This window comes from Sceloporus occidentalis, unplaced genomic scaffold (assembly GCF_023333645.1).
Source record: "Sceloporus occidentalis isolate IW3139 unplaced genomic scaffold, rSceOcc1.0.p SCAF_2, whole genome shotgun sequence".
Taxonomy (NCBI): domain Eukaryota; kingdom Metazoa; phylum Chordata; class Lepidosauria; order Squamata; family Phrynosomatidae; genus Sceloporus; species Sceloporus occidentalis.
The window spans coordinates 70,752,657-70,777,938 of record NW_028316982.1 but is presented as its reverse complement, the minus strand read 5'-3'; the positions used below and the strand labels follow the sequence as shown (position 1 = coordinate 70,777,938).

The window sequence follows — 25,282 nt, the reverse complement described above, 5'->3', positions numbered from 1 at the left end:
CCATGAGAATTACTCCTCCAAAAGCATGAAGTGTATCAGCAACCTTACTATTTACGATACCCTGCTCAAATCTAAATGCTCTCCCAAAACAACACATCCCAGTATCCTTTAGGAAGGAGCAAAGCTGTCAAAGCAGTGTCAAAGTTCTGCAGTGTAGATGCAGCATCTGTCATCCTCGGGACTGTGACAGAGTAACAGTACTGGTCCAAAACACACTGCAGAAATAATCCAGTTTGAGACTGCTTTAACTACCCTGGCTCAGTGCTAAGGAATCCTGGGAATTGTTGTTTGTTGTGGCACCAGAACTCTCTGACAGGGAAGGCTTAAATGTCTCACAAAACTACAGTTCTTAGAATTTCCTAGCATTGAGGTAGGACAGATAAAGCAGTCTCAAACTGGATTATTTCTCCAGTGTGTTTTTGGATAGTGTGGGCTGAGAGGTTGAAAAAAAGACACCACAGAAATAATCCTGTTTGAGACCACTTTAACTGCCCAGGCTCAGTGCTGGGGAGTTCTTGGAAATGTATTTTATGGTGGCAGAAGAGCAGGGAAGGCTGAATGTATCACAAAACAACAGTTCCCAGATGAGAGAAGTGACCAGTGGGGTCCCACAGGGTTCTGTCCTGGGCCCAGTGCTATTCAACATCTTTATCAATGACTTGGATGACTGAACTGGGGGCATACTTATCACATTTGCACAGATATAGGATGGGGGACACCTGGCTTAAAGAGAATAGATGTGAAAGGGATCTAGGAATCCAAGTAGACCATAAGTTGAACATGAATCAACAGTGTGATGCTGCAGCTAAAAAAATCAATGCGCTTTTAGGCTGCATCAACCAAAGTATAGCGTCTAGATCAAGTATAGTGCCACTCTATTCTGCTCCAGTCAGGCCCCACCTGGAATATTGTGTCCAGTTCTGGGCACTACAATTGAAAAAAGATGTGGAGAAACTGGAGCGTGTCCAAAGGAGGGTGACCAAAATGGTGAAGGGTCTGGAAACCATGAAGCCCTATGAGGAATGCCTTAGGGAGCTAGGTGTGTTTAGCCTGGAGAAGAGAAGGTTAAGAGGTGATATGATAGCCCTGTTTAAATATTTGAAGGGATGTCATGTTGAGGCCAAAGCTTGTTTTCTGCTGCTTCAGAGACTAGGACCGGAACAATGAATGCAAGCTGCAGGAAAAGAGATTCCACCTCAACATTAGGAGGAACTTCCTGACAGTAAGGGCTGTTCGACAGTGGAACAAACTCCCTCGAAGTGTACTGGAGTCTCCTTCCTTGGAGGTCTTTAAGCAGAGGCTGGATGTCCATCTGTCAGGGATGCTTTGAGAGTTCCTGCATGGCAGAATGGGGCTGGACTGGATGGCCCTTGGGGTCCTCGTCCAACTCCATGATTCTATGATTAATAATAATAATAATAATAATGTAAGTTGTCTTGATCCTGCAGGAGAGGCGGCATATAAATATTTTTAATTATATTATAATTAATATTTTAAGCTGCCTCGATCCTGCAGGAGAGGCTGCATATAAATAAATTCTGAATTACTATTATTAATAATTATAATATTGTAAGCGGCCTCGATCCTGTGGGAGAGGTGAAACATAAATAATTTATTATTAATAATAATAAAATAATAATGTAATTTAAAATAATAATAATATTGTAAGCCACCTCGATCCTTTGGGAGTGGCAGCATATATGTATATGTGTATGTGTGTGTGTGTGTGTATATATATATATATAAATATATATTATGATGATGATGATTTCTAGTGTAGATCCAGAGAGAGAGAGAGAGAGAGGGAAGCAAAGGTGGGCTGAGAGAGTGTGACTTGTGCAAGCAGCCACTATTGCATCTCCTTGTTCCAATGCCAGCTGCTTTACTGCTCTGGGCACTTTCTGGCCCCTGGTCCTCACCTGCTCCAAACTCGGGGACTTTCAAATCCCGCTCCCAGCCGTCCACCTTTTGCAAATATTGGTAGACTAGATTCTCCCTCTCCTGAGCCGCCGAGGCCTCCTCCAGCGCCGACTCCAGCTGGCTCTGAGAGGAGAAAAGGCCGCCTAAGCCGCCTAGGCTTCCTTCACTGTCGCCCGCAGCCGCCATTTTGTGCCTCTCCCTCAAAGAGAGAGAGAGAAACTCCCATCATCATCATCATTAGAGGCGCTTCAGTTTACCGCCCTGACGTTTCGTCCTCGGCACTTTCGAGGCCGCTCTCCTCTCCCACACTGTCGTTTAAAAATAAAATAATACAATAAAATGTTCAAGCCTGTCATGAAAAAATATAATTTATTTATATATATTGCTTTTAAGACTTCGGAGTAAATAATTCCCATTTTTCAAAAGGGAACTAACGATCGGGAACGGCACATTCGACACAAAATTGGCTGTAATTGCAATTTTGATCCCGCCGTTTCTGAAGAAGGAAGGAAGGATGCTTCGAATAAATAGCAGAGATGGGAAGAAATGGGTTTGAAGATGTAAAGATCGTGCTTTATTGTTATTTATTAGTAGTATTATTATTACTATGGGTGGTAGTGAAAGGGCATGAGGCGTTTGAGGGAGGGGGAAAACGCTGCCAAGGAGGGGAATGGAGGTTTGAAATGTAATAGTAAAGCGGGATAAAATGTGCTTTCTCTTTTCCTCCTTGGTGTCACTTAGGTGAGAACTGGGTCGCTCTTGGATCTAGTACACACTGCAGGGATAATCCAGTTTGAGACCGATTTAACTGCCCTGGCTCAGTGATAAGGAATCCTGGGAATTGTAGTTTATTGTGGCACCAGGGCTCTCTCTCTCTCTCTCTCTCTCTCACACACACACACACAAAACTACAACCCCCACAATCCCCTAGCATTGAGCCAGGGCTGTCAAAGTGGTCTCAAACTAGATTATTTCTGCAGTGTGTTTTGGACTTTAAAGTGAAGTGCCATTCATTTAATAGGCAGGATTCCACAGGGCACTGCCTGGGCATGTCAAGGCCCTGGCAAAGGGAGGAAAGAATGCTTTTTCCCCCTCCTAAGGTGCATTAACATTGTAGAAATAATGCAGCCTGGCACCACTTTTAAGTGCTGTAGCTCCATTTTATGTAATCCTGGGAGGTGTGGTTTTTGGCTGCATCCACAGTCTAGAAATAATCCAGCTTGGCACCACTTTAACTGCCATGGCCCAGTGCTATGGAATTCTGGGAACTGTAGAATTCTGGGAATTGTAGTCTGCTTTGGTGCCACAACAAACTTCAACAAACCCCAGAATTCCATAGACCTGAGCTATGGCAGTTGAAGTGGTGTCAAAACGGATTATTTCTGCAGTGTGGATGCAGCCCCTGTGGATGAGACATCTCCAAGACTCCCTATCCTCTACTGCTCTGTTTAGTTCCTGCAACTTCATACCTGTGACCTCTTTAATAGAGTCCATCCATGTAGCATGCGGCCTTCCTCCTCTCTTTCTACTTCTCTCCACCTTTCCCAACATTATTGTCTTCTCCAATGAGTCTTCCCTTCTCATGATATATCCAAAATACGACACTCAGCTTTGTCATCTTGTCTTCCAAGATTTCTGACTTGATCTCTTCTAGGACCCATTTGTTTGTCTTTTTGGCTGTCCACGGTATCCTCAGCACTCTTCTCAGGCACCACATCTCAAATGTATTCATTTTCTTCTCCTCCGCTTTCTTCACTGTCCAGCTCTCACATCCATCCGTACATGGTGACAATGGCTTGCATGATTCTAACTTTCATGCTCAATTGTATATCTTTATTATCTTCTCTAGTTCCTCCATAGCTGTCCTCCCCATTCCCAGTTCTCTGATTCCTTGACTGCGGTCCCCTCCCCACTCTGATTGATGTTTCATCCAAGGTATGGAAAGTCTTTCACTGTTTCCTCATTGTCTAGGTTGAATTTGTGTAGATCCTCCATGGTCATTATTTTTGTTTTCTTTATGTTCATCAGTTCAGCAGATCTTGTACTTTTGCAAGGTCTTTATCCTTCTCTGCCAAAGAATGCTAGTGCCTCAGAAAACTACAAATCCCAGGATTATTTAGGATGATGGAGCCATGGCAGTTCAAGCGATTTCAAACTACATTATGTCTACAGTGTAGATGCACCTCTACTAGTCTTCTTGGTTGTAGCTGCTGCTTTCTACTCACTTGACAGATATTAAGGTATCCTATGTGTGCTTCTCTCTTTCCCCTCCCTCTACTGCAAAAAAAAAAAAAAAAAAAAAAAAAAAAAAAAAAAAAAATGGGGGAGAGGAAAACCTGTAGCCCTCCAGATGAGAATTGTAGTCCAATCACGGCTGGTGGATCACAAGATTTCTCATCCCTGGTGATTAAAAAATCAGATAAGGGATTTGGGATTGACTTTGCAAACCATGCTCTTTCTCTTTAAGGCAACATTTCTTTGTGCACTTGCATGGAAGTAATACTAGATGAAGTCAGGGTGCATCTACACTGTAGAAACAATGCTGTTTGCACCATTCATCCTATGGAATCCTGGAATTTATAGTTTTACATGGTCTCTAGCCTTGTTTGCCAAAGAATGCTGGTGCCTCAAAAAAGTACAATTCCCAGGATTCTGTAGCATGGAGCCATGGCCATTAACGTGGTGTCAAGATGCATTATTTCTGCAGTGTAGATGCATGTCTACTAATCTTCATGCTTCGTGTTGCTGTTTTCTACTAACCTGAGTTGGTGTATCCTATGCCTCCCCTCCCCTCCCCTCCCCTCTACTGCAAAAGCAAGGAAAGCTGTAGTTCTCCATATCTTGTTTCATTTTAGTACTCATGCTGAAGTTGGTGAGAAATGTACTCCAACCACAGTTGGTGGGTTGCAGTTTTCCCCACCCTTAATGATTAAAAATTCAGGCAAGGGATTTGGGATTGACTCGCAAATCTTGTTCTGTCTCTTTAAGGCAACAGTTCTTTATGCAGTTGCATGGAAGTAATCCTATCCTACATTAACTCAGTGGGACTTGCTCCCATGTAAGCATGAACAGAATTGCTTGCCTAAGATTGCTTCCTTCTTTGCCTTTGCCTTTGCTTACTGTGCTGATATAAATAGGATCTTGAAGATGAAGAGATCTGATATTGTTTTAGTCCATCACTTCTATAAGCCCCCTCACCACACACACACACAGACAGTAGAAACTTGGGAAAGGAGAGACAACATTCTATTCTAGGTTGGCATTTTTTCCTATTTGGGGAGGCCATCAAAACAGGAACCCTGGCACCTTTTCTGCAGTGGAGGACACTGACAGAGTGAAGTTTAAGCCTCCATCTGCAAAATCGTTAGAATGCAGACACAGCAATGCTTAATGAAAACAAACAAGGTGGAATCATTCAGTTCCAATGTTCTGTTTCCCAAAGGGATAGAAAGATGACTATAAACTGTGTACATTCAAAATACAGCCTTTATATTTTAAAGTTGAGCAATTTAGGTTATAAAGGACAGCATAAGCTGCATTGACACTGTAGAAATAATCCAAGTTAACACCACTTTGCCACGGCTCGGTGATATTTGTAAAATATCTACCCTTCTTTGTCAGAGAGCTCTGGTGCCACAACAAACTACAAATCACAGAATTCCATAGCATTGACCCGTCACCCAGGGCAGTTGAAGTGGTGTCAAACTGGATTATTTTTGCATTGTGGATGTCACCATAGTAGTTTGATTGTGGAACTGTGACTCTGGATACCAGGGTTTGAATCTCCACTCAATCATGGTAACCCCACTGGGTGACCTTAGGCAAGTAATACTCTCTCAGCCTCAGGGAAAGGCAAAAGAAAACCCCTCTGAATAAATTCTGCAAGAAAGCCCTATGAAAACTTTGCCTTACTGTCACCATAAGTCAGAAATGACTTGAGGGCACACAACACAAATGGTAATACAATCATCAGAGCTGCATATCACACTACACTGTTATAGTGTTATATTCCATATATGCTATATATAGAGTTGCCATAAGTGAGGACCTCCAAACCGGGACAAATGTAGGACAAATGCAGGACAACATTTTCAAATGTAGGACACATTTGTTAAAAATGGAGGACACACAAAAAATTGAGGCTTTTTTAGAAATGTTAATATAAATGCATGTTTCTTAGGCATGATCAAAATGGAGGACATTTTGACATTATTCGTAGACAGATCACAGAAATGTTCTTCCCTTTCTGGCCACCCCCCTCTCCCCATTCCAAACAGCACATTTGAGCATTGAACATGGCTTTATTTTAACATTGCCTCTTGCATATTTCAGAGGCTTATTCCACAACCAAACCCTTTGGTCAAGGGACTTTGGTTTTTCTTCATTTTGACTTGTTTTGTCTGTATTCCACCCCACTAAATAAAGGAGACATGAAATGGAGTTAATGGGTACAAGTTGTTCAACAAAACAGTCTTGTGAGACTCTGTAGGCAAGAGGTGCACCATCTTAAGAACTGCATTAAGCACACTTAGGCTGCTGCCACACTGCTTTCACTCTCATCACTCCATCCTATGGAATACTGGGATTTGTAGTTTGTTGTGGTGCCAAGGCTGGGCTTTAAAATCTCAGGCATAAGAGAGGCAAAAGGCTTGGGCTGCATCTACACTGGAGAAATAATCTGGTTTGAGAACACTTTAACTGCCTTGGCTGAATGCTATGGAATTCTGGGAATGGTGGTTTGTTCCAGCACCACAGCAGAATGGCAGTTAACCCCTGGAAAGCTCTCTGACCAAGGTGACCAATGCCCTCACCCCAAAATGTAGGGCACCCAAGCAAAAATATGTAGGACATGGCCAAAAATAAAAGCTAAAAACACCCATGTAATTATAAATCCATGCTTCTTAGCCATAATCCAAATGGAGGACATTTTGAAATTTGACAGAAGAGGACATGTCCTGGAAAAGGAGGAGGGTGCCTGGTCACCTTGTCTCTGGTCCAAAACACACTGCAGAAATAAAACAATGCTGGACTGAAATGCCCAGAGTTCCTCACCAAAGCTGCATCCACACTGAGGAAATAATCCAGTTTAAGAGTGACTTAACTGTCCTGGGTTAGTGCTGGGGAATGCTGGGAATTGTAGTACATTGTGGCCCCAGAGCTATCTCTAACAGGGAGTCCCATAATCCTCCAAACGTAGTTGAACTGCAGTGCCCAGAATGCCTCCCCAGGTGCATCCACACTGAGGAAATGGTCCAGTTTGAGACTGCTCAGTGCTGGGGAATCCTGGGAATTGTAGTCTATTGTGGCCTCAGAGCCATGACTGACAGAGAAGTCTCAATGTCTCCCAAACACTGGCATTCCCAGGATTCCCTAGCACTGAGTTAAAGCAGTCTCAAAGTGGGTTATTATTCCTGCAGTGTGTGTGAGAGATATAAAAGCTAGGGACTGGATTCATTTGGAGGATCTCTGTGTCCAAAACACACTGCCTGGACTGCTAGGGCTCAGTGCTATGGAATCCTGGGAATTGTAGTTTATTGTGGCACCAGAGCTCTCTGACAGAGAAGGCCAAATGCCTCACAGACCCCAGAATTCCAGAGCATTGAGCTTTGGCAGTTAAAGGGGTCTCAAAGTGCAGGGGGGGGGGGGGAGAGAAAAGCCAGGGAGTGTGAATGCGCTCTGAGAGGAGGAGGAGGAGGAGGAGGAGGGAAGGAGCCAAGGGAAGTGGCCAGGACCACCAGAGGAGCCCCTGCTTTTCCTCATCATCGCAGCCTTCTCACTGCTGGCAAGAGGCTCTGCCCCCAGCCAGGCAACGCCTCCATTCAGTCTCCTTTTGTCAAAAGAGCTCTGGTGCCACAAGAAACTACAATTCCCAGAATCCCATAGCACTGAGCCATGGATGTTTAAGGGGGGGGGGGGTCAAACTATTTCTGCAGCCTTTGCTACCCCAAAGCCTTCTATTATTTACCAGCAACTTGCAAGGCAAAATCTCTTCCTTCCAAGCCCTTGAAAACCAACCCAAGGGGAGGGGGGCTGATTGCTTCTTTCCCATTGGTCAGCTTCGGGAGAAATTTGCATATTACAAGGAAAGGTGTTTAGGGCCTCAAAAACGACCCTGTGATAAAGAATTACAACAATACTGAGTGGTAGACATTTAAAAGATGAGGAGGCATTTAGACTCCCAGGGAAACAGGAACCATTGATGGCCTTTTTTTCTTTGCTCACTGTAACCTGAAAGTAATGCCTTTTGCAGGGTATATATACCAAGTGGGCTGGCAATAGCTCTGAGTGGCAGATGTCTTTAAGACCTGCTCTCTAGGCTTAAGTCAAGCAGGGAGGCGGGGAGGGTGGCACACAGCCATGGGGAGGGCTGGAGCTGCCTCCAGGGCCTTGCTGGGGGGGGGGAGGTCCCGGGGGAGGGGCCAAAACCGGGGCGGGACTGTGTGGCCCCACCCCAAACCGGGAAAGTCCCGCCCCCAGGCGGGATATGGCAAGCCTAGCTATATAGTGATTTAACGTTTGCCTGCATCCCTTTAAAATGCTGATGAGATGGTGTGAGTAGGGCGGGGCACAAATGGAAGAGAAGAGGAGCCTCAGATTTTTAAAAATAAAATGTATTTATTTATTTATTTAAAATTTTAATATTTATTTTTTATTATATTTCAATGTTCTTTAAAAACATCACTGCATACTGTACAAAACCATCACTGCATCTTACCAAATTTTCACTTTAACCATATGAAACTATGTACATGTAAATACATTTAGGCTTTGTGTATAATACTGTAATTTAAAGGTAAACAGTAATGTTAATTTTGCTAGCTGTTTATATCACAACTATTGCAATTACATTCTGTGATATACATAAATTACAATTTATGAGCAACATTATTACAAAAAGCATAATTAAGGATTCTGTATGGTGTGGTATAGGAAGAGGTCAGTGAAGTGGGGTGATATCGTGAGTTACCGCACTAGGTGATGCTTAGACAATAGTAGTCCACAAAGTAGTGCCTTGTTGAGATATTAATCTCTGGCCTATATCTCTGTATTGTTTTTTGTTGCTCAAAGCATTGCATTCAAAATATCCTTCTGGCTATTTATACTGTGTTTAAGTGTCATGTTAAGTAAAATTAATTACTTAATCCATTAAGTATAATTTTATTTGTTTTTATTGATCTGTATTTCAGAAGCATTTCAGAAATTGAAGAAGTCAGTGGAACACATCTGACATGACCTAACCAAATTTCCCATAAACTATCATTACAAGTACCTACCTTCTAAGAAGAAGATGCATCTTTTCTACATGCACTTTACTTTGTTTTTCAGTGTAATTCATTGGACTAAAAAGTCCAGGCTTTTTATACCTTTTGGACTATTAACCCTATATTAGTACTTATAGTATTTAATCTATATAGCCAAATCTAATTTTTAAAAATGGCATGAGATAATTTTAGTTATACACGCTGGGGAGAAAAAGCGATTGCAGAAATACAATCTGGTATGCACATCTGAAAACCTCAAATTACTACCGTATTTTTTAAAAAGAGCATTTTGTTTTTTGATGGGTTATCATGTCTGAGGATTGCCTATTGGAGGAAGATGTTTGGGAGTACAAATCTATTAGAAAGTTAAATTTAGTAAGCCATGATTTGGAGTCTATCTCTAAAAATGTACAAAAATCAAATGATGGAAAAGATAAGTCACAACAAAGTAACAAAAGGATGGCTTCAAAAGAAAGAAAGACCCCAAGGAAGACCAAGCAAGGACCGAGGAAAAGAGATAGCCAAACACCCTTAAAACCAGAGCAGCAGTGTAGTGTATCTGATGATATCCCTGTTGTACAGTCACAGGAAGGCGTTTCACCAGCTTCTGCAAAGCCAAACAAAAACTACAAGAAACAAAGCCCATCAAAACCACGGCCAGTTTATGAAGGGTACTGCCCAAGCTGCCAGATGCCTTTCTCTTTGCTGTTGATACAGACACCTCAGTGGCATGTCACAGAATGTCTGGATGGCACAAGCATGGCTGAGAAAGGTACAGTCATGGTGGAAGTGAACACATTTTTTAAATATGTGTATAACTCGTTTTTCTTCTTTAAAACAGGTTGTTGCATATTTCTACAGTTTGCCAGAGGAACATTCACCTACTAATTTTTTGTGTCTGGCTGTTGATAAAACACACAGCCAGTGCCACAGAGAGAGAGAGAGAGAGATGGCAGAACCTGCTTTCTCAGAACTTATTTACACAGATTTTCTTTGAGCAGCTTTAAAAAATGTAAAATTGAAAACCGGAATTACAACTGAAGATGGTCCAAAACACACTGCAGAAATAATCAAGTTTGAGACTGCTTTAATGATCCTAGCTTAGTGCTAGGGAATCCTGGGAATTGTAATTTATTGTGGCACCAGAGCTCTCTGACAGAGAAAGCTGAATGCCTCACAAAACTACAGTTCCCAGAATTTCCTAACACTGAGCCAGGACAGTTAAAGCGGTCTCAAACTGGATGATTTCTGCAGTGTGTTTTGCACCAGTATTGCTTTATAGCAGTGGTTCTCAACCTTCCTAATCCCACGACCCTTTAATACAGTTCCTTATGTTGTGATGATCCCCAACCATAAAATTATTTTTGTTGCTACCATTGGAAATATGTGTTTTCCGATGGTCGTAGGCGACCCCTGTGAAAGGGTTGTTCGGCCTCCAAAGGGTTTGCAACCCACGGGTTGAGAACTCCTGCTCTATAGAATAAAAAAAGCAATATTAAATTTTAGAACAGAAAAAAAATCAGTTCTGTGCCTATAACAAGGTGGCCTTAAGAACAAACAAGGTGGCTTTAAGTACAAACTCATTTGTACAATTCTTTTAGCTATAAGGGTAAAGTATTAAGAACATATTTTGTATTTATCTGGCTATTTGTTCTCAAAGGCCTGTTACGGACTGCCAAAATAAAGCTGCTTCGAGTCTCTTTGGAGGTATGCTGTTTAAATGATGCATGCAACCTAAGAATCCGGAAGCTGCACCAAAGCTGCACTCCAGTGCTTAGGAATGGAGTGTGGCTTTGGCGTGACTCTTAGGACCCATGCATCATTTAAATAGCATATCTCCAGAGAGACCCGAAGCAGCTTTATTTTGGCAGTCTGTAACAGGCCAAAGGCATTTGGAAGTTTGCAATTAAACATTATTTTATATAATATCTAATGATTAAGAATATTTTGAGCTGGTTCTAATAACAGTTACCTGGATATGGGTAAATTCATTTCAAATTAACTTTATTCTGCTTAAAAAGATTCTATTTTTCATTAAATAGTATGTCATCAAATTAATAGGTTTTGCTTATCTGTTAAATAGTCTAGAATTGGATCCAAGGCTATGTTCTTATTCTTTTGGTGTTTTTTTTTTTTACAGTTATAGGCTTATACCACTACTAAACCCTTTTTTCTTTTCCCCTTAGAGTGCCCAGATGGTCTTCTGTGCACGTCAACCATTCCTTCTCATTACAAACGGTATAGCCATTTACTTCTTGCAGCAAGCAGAGCTGGGGAATATGTTCCTGAATTGTCATCAAATAGCACTGAGGCTAATTCCTTTATGTCTGGTGCTGTTCCATCCATTGAATGCAACAGGGTGCTACAGGATCTGAATGACTCCCAGAATGTACCTGCAAGCACTATGAATGTAACCAACAAAATAATCTCCTCTTTAGACAATACTAAAGAATTTGAACATAAAATACAGTGTACAGATGGTTCTAAAAATGTTGGATTCTTTGGCTCCCTTTCTCAGGAATATGGTGAAGATCTAAAGAGTCAGCATGGCTCTTACCAACCAAATACACTCACCTCTGACTCTAGTGATTGTGAGATTTCTTACTCTCCACTTAATACAGATGGGGAAGAGGCTATACTCACAGAAGAAGAGGAAGCAGAAGAGACAAAATACTTTAGAAAAAAGCAATTTGACATAAGAGGCATAGAGGAGAAGAGCAAAGAAGATGGAAGTTCTGTGTTTAATGCCTCAGAGCTAAAGACATTTAATCACTGCTATGTTGAAAGAATACAAGCTTGTACAAGAAACAAATCTTCTAAAATGATAAATACCCTTCAGTACACTGATAGGACTTCTGAGCCTCTCTCCCAGGGTAAAATAGTTAATAGAGTTTACAGTTCAACAAATGTTGAACTGTTAAAACTTCCCACAGAAGACCATAGTATTCCTATTGAGTATAAAAAAAGTAAGGAGCCATTTGAGGGGCTTAAACTGAATTCTCCTTTTAATACAGGTGAACATGGGTGGAGCAACTGTAATTGGGCAGGTGAAGATTCAGCTGTTAAGAACAAGTCATTGTCTCCAGGATTCAAAGAAGATGGTGTTATGCCTTTTCTGTTTGGCCAGAAGGAAGCTAGTAGTTGCTTGGCTAAAACTATTACTGGTGCTGGTAGAAATAGGCTAGGTCCTAACAATTCATACTCATTAACAGAAAAAGAAGAAAGGTTTTGTAACAGCATTGCTATGCCTGTTTTTCCTGGTCCAGTCTCTAAAATATTGCCATATGTTCCTGCTGCAAACACTCAAGTCAAATGCAACCCTGCCAAAGAACTCAAACAAATGGACATAGGTGTTTTCTTTGGATTACAACCCAAGGCAAAAATGGAGGGTGATGAGAAGAAAAATGTTTCTGAGAATATGCTCACTATGAGTCCATCAGCTGCCATAGGAACTAGGCCTAGATCTCGAAAGAGGAAAGCTAAGGGATCAGTGGGAGACTCAGATGGTATCACTGAAAGTTCAAGCAAAAATTCTATCCCAGAAGATGCAACATCTGGTGGACAGAGAAGGTGGAGAAAGAGGTTTAGAGAGTCATGTCCTGATGAAGAAGAAACAATAAAAAAGCAGTGCCCTTTCTATAAGAAGATTCCAGGTACCTGAGTTTCTTAATGTTGTTATAGGTACTTCTTCCACTGTGCTGATAAGTTTTCTTCTTAAATATAAAAATCCATTTCAATTCATATAAAATTTATTTTGCACCAGCCTCTGCACTTCTCTATTAAACCCTTTGGCTCTTTTGTATTAATCAGCTACAAAAATCTCTTTAGTTATAAATAGAAATGTGATAGTTTTTTTTAAAAAAAAGTTCATGGCTATCTACTGCAAACCTTATTTTGTGCAGAAGTGTACCCAGTACTCAACAGTGGTTGCTTCATTTTCCTACAGAAGCAGACTTGACCAATTAAAAATATATATGAAAGTATGTAGGGAAAATATACTATAAAAATAAGATTGTGCTTCTAAGGGGTGACACAAGGCTGCTCCTTCCAAAGACAGATTGGGGCCTCAGCAACCTCATGCTGCAGCCCCAATCTTCTTTTTTGCCAGCCGAAAAAGGAGCAGCAGAGAACCACTCCTTTTTGTGCTAGCTAAAAGCCGGCTTTTCTCATCCCACCTTGAATGGAAGCTGGCTTTATGGCTCTGGCAATGTGTAAAAGCCACGCTGCTGGAGCATCTAGAAGCCGGCCAATATGTGGCAGCTTGAAGCTGGCTTCTGGGCAGTTTCAGAACATGTGGTGTCAAAATGCTGTGCTCTGAAGCTGCCCAAACGGCAGCGCAAAGGGGTGGTCTGTTTAGCCCCTAAGTCATTCTTAGACTTCCTAAGATTGCTGTTCTATACACACTTATCTGGAGGTAAATACCATTAAACTTAGCTGAAATTGCTTGTGAATAGAGATGAATAGGATTGTGCTGTGAGACCTTTATTGCTCTTCTCTTCTCTGCAATCTAAGATTACAGTGCAATTCTGTTCTGTACCTACTCCAAACAGTCCCATTGAGTTTAGCTGGCTAACTGTCAGACATATATAAGACTGCTGCATGCGTACTGCTGCATGCATAGTCAGCATTAAGGTTTTCCATGTAATGGTATAATTTCTGTATATGAACTATGTGCACGTTTTTATCCTCAGGATATTGAGTTATACTAGCCTGCAAAAAAAAATGTAACAATTCACATTTCAAGATCCTTTACTTGAAATACACTGAATGTATTTTCATATTGAACCATACAAGACAAATTCTGGAAATTATTCTCACAACTGGAAATTATTTCTTTTCATATTTCAAAAGCTGATATCTCATCCATAGGGTCACCATGAGTTGAGGTTAATAATAATAATATTTATTATACGGCTTACAAATTGTTAATTAGAAATTTCCCTGCCCTCAGGCTTACAATCTAAAGAGACAAGACACAAATGGAGAAGGGAATGGCCGTGGGGAAGAGGAAAAGTCCAGCAGATCTTCTCTCCCTCTGAGGCCTGGACCAAGGCAGATGGACTGGAGGGAGGGCCCTTCTTCTTACTCTGGTTAACGCCTACAACAGTAATTGCTGATATACAGTATCTTTGTAGGTCTTAAGCCCCATACTCAAGTATGCTAGGATTCTATGCTAAAAATCCACTAAAATTTTAATTAATTATATTTGTGTACATTTGTTTAATTTACCCATTTTACTCAACCTCTTAAAAATTATCTTATTTAATTTTGATTTATCATGTTTTGTGTGCGAACACTAAAGAAAAATAGTAATTTATGGGAAAGTGCAAGAAATTAAAATACACTGGTAATAGTTGGTAGAAATTCATCCACAAATAATATTGCTCTTGTTGGATTTACAAACTGAGAGCTAGTACAGAATATGGTACATTTTCTGTTCAGTTTCCTTCTTAAGACTGTACTGATTAATCTTCCCTTTGTTTTATTTTCAGACCTCAACTAATTGCTGCTAACATGTTGATGTTGTTTTAAGCCTTGGGAGCTTTAGTTCTTGTTTTCTCACTGGTTTTTATTCTATTGTTTTCTTGTAGGAACAGGTTTTGTAGTTGATGCATTCCAGTATGGAGAAATCGAAGGATGCAAGGGATATTTCCTCACACATTTCCATTCTGATCATTATGGTGGTCTAACAAAAACATTTTCCTTCCCAATATATTGCAATAAGGTATGTTTACTGCAAGATCATGTGAAATGTAAAAATAGCTAAAACTTAAGATTGTCTGTTTATGATAATGATACACAGCTGGAACATCAACTTCTGAAACTGAACAGGCAAATACTTTTGTTCTGTTTTGAGATCTGATTGTTGGGTTAGAGCAAGGGATAGCTGGAGTTATTGAAATTTCTTAACACTTTTCTTCACCTTTTTTGATGTTAGTTCTCTTTACAATGCTGCTTTTCTACACCCCACCCTAATCCTCTGTAGTTCAGTTTGTGGAACTGTAAAATATAATGCTGAGAGAGGGAACACATGCAGGCCACCAAGTGGAAAGATAGCAATAGTGTTTTCAAAATATGATTTTGGTTATTTTCTGTCAAACACTTTTTTTTCTAGGATTTTATAAGAGAGGAACCCTCTCTGCCCCCCCCCCCCCCCAATGTATAAAGGGTTGTAAGAGTACAGGGGGTTACATGATGCATTCTCCATGTTTCATTCTCTGTCTACCCCATTCGTTCCCCAAAGTCACAGGTGGGCTGATATCTGTGATGTTAGATGCTTTCAAATAAGGTGTATGTGTATGTGCAGGCATACCTGCCTTCAAAACTTATGCCGACCCTATGAATTTCATAGGGTTTTCTTAAGCAATGAATATACAGAGGGGGGATTTGCCAGTTTCTTCCTCTGAAATATAGCCTACAACACATGGTATTTGTTGGCAGTTTCCCATCCAAGTAGTAGCCAGGGCTGACCCTGCTTGCCTTCCAAGATGAAATGGGATCTGGTGCCTTCAGGGTATTTAGACTACTTTAAATAAGATACTAAGCAATTTTGTTTTAACTTTCCCATTCGCTAATTGCCCACTCTGGAAATACACAAAGAAAATGAAAGAGGCTGAGTAGAAAAAGAAAAGAGAAGAATGGAGTTCTAAAAAAGATAATCTCTCTGCCTTTTTATGAAAACCATTCAGTTGCAAACTGTTAAGTGTAAGATGTCTTTCACCCATTGAGTCCCATGAATCAATAGAATATGTCTATTATACTACTTTTGTGGATCAAGGTCTTGTTATTCACTGTTTCAAAAGCCTTAAACTCAACTTTCTCTGCAGATTGCTCCCTAGCTCTCAGAATATGCGGAAGATTCTTAGCTTTAGTAATATAACAGGGACGTAGCCGGGATTTTAGGAAGGGGGGGTCCAGACTAAGTGCCACCATTATAATGGGGCTTGAGCGCAGCGGCGCAGCAGCACACACCATTCATTTTTCTAATGGAAGGGGGGGTCCAGACCCCAAGAACCCCCCCTTGGCTACGTCCCTGAATATAATATGAGGAATAAAAGCTTGAGAGCAGAGCTCTGTTGCTATTATATACACCCCTCTTACCCATCCCTTCTGTTGAGGTGCCTGCAAGCTTTTTAGTCAGTCCTGGAAGCCTACAGCTTCACTCAGTAGCCCCACATCTGAATGTAAAATCCCTAATGACTTCTTTTGATAATTTTTGTCCCATTGTCCTACCAATAGCTTCAGGTTTAGAGAGGTAGTCACTTTTACATTACTGATAAACTACTATTGCTCATTATAATATGGACAAATGGGCACATGTTGTTGCTGTTTCTGACTTTTGGCTACCCTAAGATGAGCCTATCAAGGGGTTTTCTTGGCAAGATTTGTGCAGACTCACCAGTTTGATTTAGCCATTGCATACCAAGTAACTAGGTCCCTGTTTGTGTCACTGTCCTAACCAAATGGAAGATGGCTTCGATCTATAAAATGAGGAAAGTTATTATCATATATACTCATGTACAAGTCAAAAAAATGTTTGACAAAAAATCAACCCCAAAAAACTGGGTCAACTTATACATGGGTCAATGCTGGATTATGTACCCAGTGCAAAAGCAATGATAAGAAGCAGAGGCGAGAAACTCTTCTGAATGTGGCAGGGCATGGAAGCAGTCTTTGCAGAGAGGCTTATACACTAGTTCTCTATTTTAAATGGCCACTACAGTCTCTTTTCGGGCTTCTCCGTGTTGCAGCTGAACACTGCTGGGCCAAAAAAGTAGGTGGAGGGAGGGCTGCCTTTCTTTCTCTGCTTGGGGCAATGGGGAGTGCTGCTTTTATGCTAAGAGTGCTTCTTGACTGCCTTTGTGCTGTGTTTCTAATAGAGGCAGGTTGCTTGCCTTGCTCTTTTACCCTACCCCTGTTTTCTCTCAGGCTGTATTTTCATTGTTTTTCTTACTGTAATTTATATTCTTTTCCCTGCTGTATTTGTGTAAATGTAGACTTTTAAGATCAGCAGTGCCATTTATACACACACACACACACCCCAATTGTAATTTCTCAGATAAACAGATCCTCTCCTTCTCTTTAGCTCTTCCTAAGCATGTCCCCTCTATATATGCTGGACCTGATCCTCTTCCCCCCCCCTCCACCATTCCATTCTCCTTTTGTGTCGTGTCTTCTTAGAGTGTAAGCCTGAAGGCAGGGAACCGTCTAATTAAAAGATTTTATGTACAGTGCTGTGTAAATTTACAGCGCTATATAAATAAAGTTTAATAATAATAATAATAATAATAATAATATTTTTAAAGGAGAGGAAAATAAGTGTTTGTTACATGCCGCTAAGTTTTATCCTTGATTTATCCATGGGTCATACCAAAATCCATAATTGTGGCCCTAGACCCTGCCCTTGACCTATACAAAAAGTCAACTTATACATAGGGTTGCCATAACCCGGCTGCAACCGGGTTTTTCCCGGTTTTGGCGGCACCTGCCCGGTCACGGCACGGGTGCAGCCAAAAACCGAGAAAAGCCCGGTTGCAGTGGGGTTGCTAGGCAACCCTGGGGCCTCGATGCCCTCCTCCTCCTCCACTGCTCATGGCCGTGCAGAGGAAGAGGAGGGCAGCGAGGCCTGGGGCGGAGGAGGCTGCAGGGAGGTGGCGCCTCCTGCGCGCAGCCGCGCCAACCTCCCCGCCTCCCTGCAGCCTCCTCGCCTCCTTCCTGGTCCCTGCGGGGGCTAGGAACGAGGCGAGGCCCCGGCGATGGCCGGCGGCCTCCTCGCTTCCTTCCTGGTCCCCGCGGGGGCCAAGAAGGAGGCGAAGCCCCGATCCCGGCCTCCGATCGTGGCGAGGCCCGGGGCCCAGGTGGGGAGGCTTAAGTGGAGGCTTTCCCTCGCCGCTTAGCCTCCGCTCCCCGCCGCGATCGCATGGGGAAATGTAGGACAAAATTTTCAAATGTAGGACACAATGTGTGTGTGTGTGTGTGTGTGTGTGTGTCCTACATTTGAAAATTTTGTCCTACATTTTTCCCGGTTTGGAGGTCCGGCACTATGGCAACCCTACTTATACATGAGTATGTATGCTAAATGGTGAAGCCCAAATTTATCTTCAGCAATGCAACCAAATCATTAGGACCAAGTCACCAGGACATACTAAATTGAGAGAGAGAGAAAGAGTAGTTATGTGATTGTCTAGGAGAGAATTGGAAAATCAATTTATATTAGTCTTGCAGTACACTTGTAGTGGAAGAATAACAAACTTTGGGATTTCTGATTTCAGCTCATTCTTAAAACTGTTTTTCTATTGCTTTTATTGATTATATATATATATATATATATATATATATATTATATATAAACTCTCTTTATAAATATCCAGTAAATTAACATGCACTCAGCAAGACCTTCAAGTGAAAGAAGTATCTTGGTGACTTCCACTGTTCATTCTCGTCCCTCTGCTTTATATAGCTTCAAGTTTAATGAAATTTGTTATCCATTATCAGGAGACAAGCAAAAATATCAAATCTATTGTAAAATATGAGATGATTACTTTAGTCTTTTTGCATCAGCTACAAATGGAGTTGTTACGAACTGATGAAACATGAGTACATTGCTAACCACTTTCTTTTTTTCAGATAACTGGAAATCTGGTGAAGAGCAAACTTCGAGTGCCAGAAAAACATATCCATATTCTGCCAATGAATAGAGAATGCATAATAGATAGCATCAAAGTGGTGCTGCTTGATGCTAATCAGTATGTATTTTTTAACGGGCTGACATTTCAATGAATCATAATTAAAATGGTGTAGTTAACTGGGGGCTGGAACAGACTAGCAGCTTCAGCCTGCTTCAAGCCAGCTTGGGGGTTGTTCCATTTACATGTGCCACACCCCCACATCACCTGGAAGTTGTGCCAGCGATCACACGCTGAATGGCTTCCAGGTGACTTGGGAGTGTGGTGTTTAGATGGCACATGCCTCCAAGCTGAAAACCAGCTGGAACTGCAGTGGGGCGGCTTCAATCTGCCCCAAATAAGAGGGCTCTTTGCTGCTCCTGTTTGGGCTGGATTCTGACCAGATTGGGGCCGTGGCATGTGGTTGCTGCAACCCCAGTCCAGATTTGTTAGGGGAGGTCTCTTTCGCCCCTAAGATAGCTGTTGCTAAATTGCTATAATTTGTGTTTGAAGTTATGTGGATTCCAAATCAGAGTTCCATTTCCTCCCTTCTCTTCTTTGGCAGTTGTCCTGGTGCTGCAATGATTCTATTCACCTTCCCAAATGGGACTGTTATATTACACACAGGAGACTTCAGGGCAGATCCTTCTATGGAGCGTTATCCTTTTCTGATTGGCCAGAAAGTTAATACTCTCTACTTAGATACAACGTAAGTTACATTCCATTAATTAAACCTTGTATTTCATCACAATAAAAACACATTTGCTTACTTCTGAGTACATTCTTTGGGCACCACATTTGTCAAATAATACTGAGTGTAAGGATGTCAAATAAGAGTTTCATGAACCTGTCTGGCAGTAAGGACAGTTCATTTTGTTTCCTGTTCCAGGCCCATGTTTACTCACTGAACAGATGTTATGTTTTTGCTGCTCTGTTTCCAATGGCAGAGCAATGAAAGGACTAAAGCAATTGTTATCTTGCATAATACTTTGCCTCTTCCATTCACTCTTAGTGTGGTACCCCATTATATTTTAGACCTCAAAGACTCCTAGGCAATAGTTTTCTAGGCAAAAAAGGTACTTTTAAGTGGAGAGTCACACACGTGACCTTTCCAGGTACTTCAAATACATATTTGAAATCCAGGGACTTTCTGAAAGAAACTAACTCTTCAGCACTAAAGCAGGGACTTCTTGAAACCAGGCAATAAATTGAGATCTCTCCAGTACCATCTCAATAATAAGGTTGGTTGTTGTGTTTTAATACTAGCCGCAATGTCCCTTAAATACAGTGTAATCCAAAATAAATTAGAATTTCCTCATCAGGTGCCTCACTGTAATCCAAACAATATAATTTACGATGACCAGGCTTATTTTATGGCAGAGGTCAACAAATAATAATAATAATAATAATAATAATAATAATAATAATAAATAATTTTATTTATATACCGCCCTGTGGCGGTAAAACTGACAGATGTTTTACAGTCACATAAGCCCCTAGGAGACTTTGGAGGATGACAACCTTCCAACCCTGGCAAAAAATAAGAAAGAAAAACATTTCCTCCCATAATTGTCTTTAGGGGACATGGGGACATTCTAGACTTAGGACAGTCTTTTTTTTTTAACAACATAAATGACTGTCAGGTCACTTTCTGTTCTTTTCTTGTGTTTTGCCCCCTTAAAATTTCTCCCAGGAAGCCCCAACTATGAAAGTGCATTTCATGCCCCATGGAATGCATTTGAGGGCAAAAAAGCACTTGGGATGAACTTTTTTTTTTTACTGGAGGGCCACAAAAACAGCAATGGGAGCCACGTATGGTCCATGGCTCACACTTTACCTACCCCTGCCTTATGGGCTAGCTTACCGAATCAGTTGCTCATGTCACTTCCACTAAAGTCTAGTTCAGAGGTTGCCAAACTGTGCTCTTTAAGGGATTTTGGACTTCAGCTCCCAGAATTCCAGGCTGTTGGCCACCATGTCTGAGGCTTCTGGGAGATGAATTCCAAAATGTCTTAAAAGGCACAGTTTGGTTACCACTTTTCTAGTTAAATGCTAGTGAATTGGTCCCTCATCTGAAACATTTGCAAACATCTTCTAGGACTCTTTCCAGTTACAAAATCTATATGATATGATGCAGATATATAGCAAGAGCCTTTCCTTCCTCCTTTTTCTAAATCCCCATTTCTTCACTAGTACACTGGTCCCTTCCCTTACGCGGGGGATCTGTTCCAGAACCCCCTTCCCACATAAGGGAAATTCCACATATGCTCAAGCCCCATTAAAGCCAATGGGGCTCGTGCCTGCGGCGGCGCGCCACAAGTGCAAGCCCCATTACTCTTTCCAGCGTGTGGTACCACTTCTTCTGGTGCGGCTTTCAGCATATGCACTGGGGATCAGCTATTAAAAAGCAATAACTCTTATTTGCGCTGCATCAATTTACATATCCTACCAGCTATTTTGGCATGACACCGCAATTCTGATTATGGGGCTTGACAGATCTGCTCCCTCTTGGGAGCAAAAAGAGGCTGCTGTAAGCAGTTTCCTGGAAGGGGTGCAATAGTGGCGCTCACATGCCATCATTATGTCCTTTCCAACCAGCACTATTTGGGCGATGTGACACACATGCATCATCATGGCTTGCCCTGTATGGATGGGCACACACCAAGATAGTGCCTGGGATGCACAGTAGGGTTTGGGAGCAGCCCTAGTTCATGGTCAGGCCGGCACAAAGTGCCGGTCTGTACCACCCCTATGTTTCTTTCTCTTCAATTTCCTATTTCAGTATTTAAATTATAACTCTACCCTACTCTTATTCCCAGCATTTTTCATCATTCGTTATGCTGGTTAGGGCTGCGTGGAGTTGTACTTCAACCAAATCTGCACCCACCCTTTCTTTACAGGCATCTTATATAGTCTGTTGAATAGAGCAACATCCCAATTTTCTAATGAAATTTATCCTTTATTTATGTCTTCCATTCCCATTTCCTAGATACTGCAGTCCTGAATACACTTTTCCTTCCCAACAAGAGGTGATCCAGTTTGCTGTCAATACTGCCTTTGAGACCATAACCGTAAACCCTCGAACATTAGTTGTTTGTGGTACCTATTCTATTGGAAAAGAAAAGGTCTTTCTTGGTATGTAAGATCTCAAGAATTAATGATTTACACTTTCTTCTTTAAAGGTTTTAGCATTTCTATAAAAACACTTAGAATATTTTAGTCTACTTGGTGCTGAGTGCAGAGACAAAACAGTAGATGACATGCATCATTTTGCTGATTTTTCCTCCAGTTTAAATCTTCCAGTGGTATTAACAGCTTTGTAAATGTATTGCAGTTTTAAAACTTTTAGGCTTAGTGTCTTGGTATGTGCATTATGTCTACAATGTGAAATAAAATATAAATGCATTTCTAATTTCTAAAACATATACATCAATAATTATTGGAAATTATCTGCAGTGAAATGTCTGTTTCTGTCACTTCTTGAAACCATTCCTGATCTGCACCTAAATTGCTATACTTTAAAATCTCTGTTTTGGTAAGGCTTTTTTTAAAAGGAAACAGGCATATTTAACTTTCAATACCCTCCCTTCCCAAAAGAAATTAGTTGTATATACTGGATCACTCTGTAATAACAAAGTTAGGAAAGGAATGCCTATTTCCTTTCAATCTGCATGTGCTAAGATTATGTAAATTAAGGGATTTTTTGACTGCAATGTGAATTTCAGTGTATACCAGGTTATAAAAATACTCCATGTTAAAAAAAAAGTTCATCTGCAGAACAAGTGTTTTTCACCCAAATGTTCCAAATCAGAAAACAAAGTGTGGGTTAAAATAAAATAAAATAAAATTGGAACATACATACCTTATAATGTGGGGGTATTTCCTGAGCCCAGTGAATTCCAATGTCCTTGATAACCCACTGAAGAAAGTCCAGTAGCCAGGCTACTGATAACTTGAGCATGCCAGTTCTACTTCTTAGCACCATGGTTTGCTGGGGAAAAGCATAGGATATTTTTGTCCCAATATATTATAATGATTGTGACAAAAAAGTATACCCATGGTAGGAATATTTTATCACTATAGTAATTTTTTTTCTATAGAAACCCTAAAAGTCAATTATAAAGTCACACATATGAAGAAAGCAGATTTTCTTAAGTTTCCATTGCACATCTTTAAGTAGTGGGTGTGATGGTAGAGCTGGAAGAATGTTTTGCTGAGGGCCCTTTCACACTACACAATTACAGCACTGTGATTTCATTTTATGGTGACATCCTATGAAACCCTGGGATTTGCAGTTTAAGCAGGGGTATTTAGAATTCTGTGGTAAATCATTTTAGTGTCTCAGCAAACTACAAACCCTAAGTTTCCATAGCCATGGCAGTTAAACTGAAATAATAATGCTATAACTGTGCAGTGTAAAAAGGCCCTGAGATCAGCACTCTTGTTTTTGATGAGGGGTAAAATAATATTGGATTAGCTGATGTTTTGAGCCTGCCATGAGCAGGAAGCACAAGGAATTTTGCATTAACATTATAAAACAAAAACAAAACTCAGCAGTGTCTGTGGTATGTTCTCAGCAAAATCGATTTTTTAAATTGGTGGCCAAAAGGCTGCATCTGATTCATAGTTACAATATCATAGCTACATGTCATATCCTAATCCAACCTCTGAAAATCACCTTTCCCAAGCAATGGAGTTGTGTGCAGACTCTACAAGATGCTGTGACCAGCTCCTTCCTGCCAGTGAGCAGTGGTTTGAAGAACTGAAGCAGGCCTGCGGGATTCAGTCACAACTCTTTGTCACATTGGTGCTCATTGGCAGGAAGGGGCTGATCATCCTGCAGCACCCTACTTGTTGGCTTCATGAGCTTTTGTTGCTCAGCATGGCTGACAGGTTTTTAAATTGAGCACCAAGGGCATTTATGCTTATGGAAATGGTACCACAATGGTAAATGTGAACAGGAAACAGTCGCTCAATCTGTTATTTCAAGTGCTGTGTCAACTGGTATGCTGTGAGGCAATTATGCCATAAGTAGCTTATGACATAATTGCCTCACAGCATACTAGTCGGCATTTTTATTTTATTATTTTATTTTATTTATCCATATCATTGTACCACCATTAATTCTGCAGCTATAGCTGATGTTCTAGGCTCAAAGGTGAGCATGTCTCAAGAGAAATACAAAACACTACAGTGCCTGGAATCAGCAGCAATAGATTCCCTTATCACCCTGGACTGGAATAACACTTTGCTTCACCTTCTGCCTATGATGCAAATTAATTTTAAGGTGAGTTTAAAAACTGTCACTTGTACTTACAGACTGATCTTAGAATGCAAGGAGGAAAGCTCAGAGGTGTTCCATTTTATTCCTATCATCATAATTAGTGCTTTTTTGATAGCTAGTAACCTTTCCAGGACAAGAAATAATTAAAAATTAATAGCCAACAATATAATTCATAGGATGTAAAGTATTTCTCTTTAATACAGTTTCATGGAACACGACAACTTGGCAGTTGTTCAAAGACACGAGTCCTTTAAAAAATTGGTTCTTTAACGTACTATCTTATACTGTACTGTATTACCTGCTGTTATCTACTGAAATGTTGTAGTTCTTGTTTCCTTTCTTCTTCCTTTCTGATAATTTCAAAGTTCAAGAAGAAGAAAAATTCCACAAGACCAAAATGGAAATATACTGAGAGGCAGAAGATGGCCTCTCACAAAATTTCTGTAAATTATTGTAAAATATATAATATATAGAATAATATATAATGAATAACTTACTGAACAGGCCATGTCTGGTGGGCTTTTAGCTGATCCCTCATGACAGTATTCTAGAATATGATCATTTATTGTCATATTTAGAGTATTTTCCCCCACAAATAGCCAAAAATGCTACATGCCAAAATGTTTAACCCTTTGCTGCTATACAGACCCCAGCACCTTGATAGCAGAGAGTAGTGCATGGTCACCAAAAAAGCACCCTAAATCTGTGATGGCTAGACTGTCATAGCTTCAAGGCAAAAAGAACCAAAAGATTGGACTTAAAGCCAGACAAGTGTCAGGTATCCAGAATGTTTGGGATGTGGTCCAGGTTTCCTTGGAATTCCTTTCTTCACTTCTTAAGAAACTCTTACATCACCACAGTCTCAGGCATCTTCACCAGATACCTAGATGTTCTATAAAATATAGCCCAATGGCCTTTGTAACATGGAACTTTGTAGAAAATACCATCAAGCCAATGGTTTTTTAAAAAATGTAATTAAGAACAAGTTTACAAAGAATGAAAATTGGTCTTCAGTAAATCTCTTGAGAGAAGTTTTCAGAAGCAAATGCTGATTGCTATTGGAATTCAAATATAGCATCCTTTCTCAACTTTTTTCATCCTGGGGGAGCTCTTGGGGAACTTCTGCATAAAAATTATAGCTGCAGTTCAAA

At 40.7% G+C, this 25,282-nt stretch overlaps 2 protein-coding genes across 6 annotated transcripts in view; one reads left to right on the top strand and one right to left on the bottom strand.

Moving 5' to 3' along the window:
- The window catches only part of LOC149318520 (NHL repeat-containing protein 2-like), a 50,422-nt gene extending 48,273 nt beyond the window's left edge, over window positions 1–2,149 (bottom strand). The window contains exon 1 of the mRNA XM_089509940.1: window positions 1,920–2,149. Coding sequence (XP_089366066.1) covers window positions 1,920–2,106 — 187 coding nt within the window. The 5' untranslated portion in view covers window positions 2,107–2,149. The remainder of the gene's footprint in view (window positions 1–1,919) is intronic.
- A 246-nt stretch (window positions 2,150–2,395) lies between these two features.
- LOC149318519 (DNA cross-link repair 1A protein-like) overlaps window positions 2,396–25,282 on the top strand; it is a 36,249-nt gene continuing 13,362 nt past the window's right edge. For 4 of the 5 annotated variants that reach the window (XM_089509935.1, XM_089509937.1, XM_089509939.1 and 1 more), the window contains exons 1-8: window positions 2,396–2,480; window positions 9,108–9,954; window positions 11,369–12,835; window positions 14,774–14,907; window positions 18,810–18,928; window positions 19,413–19,556; window positions 21,837–21,982; window positions 23,980–24,134. In XM_089509935.1, coding sequence (XP_089366061.1) covers window positions 9,492–9,954; window positions 11,369–12,835; window positions 14,774–14,907; window positions 18,810–18,928; window positions 19,413–19,556; window positions 21,837–21,982; window positions 23,980–24,134 — 2,628 coding nt within the window. In that variant the 5' untranslated portion in view covers window positions 2,396–2,480; window positions 9,108–9,491. Of the gene's footprint in view, window positions 2,481–3,769; window positions 3,856–9,107; window positions 9,955–11,368; window positions 12,836–14,773; window positions 14,908–18,809; window positions 18,929–19,412; window positions 19,557–21,836; window positions 21,983–23,979; window positions 24,135–25,282 lie in introns of all 5 variants that reach the window. The other variant, XM_089509936.1, reaches the window with a different exon arrangement.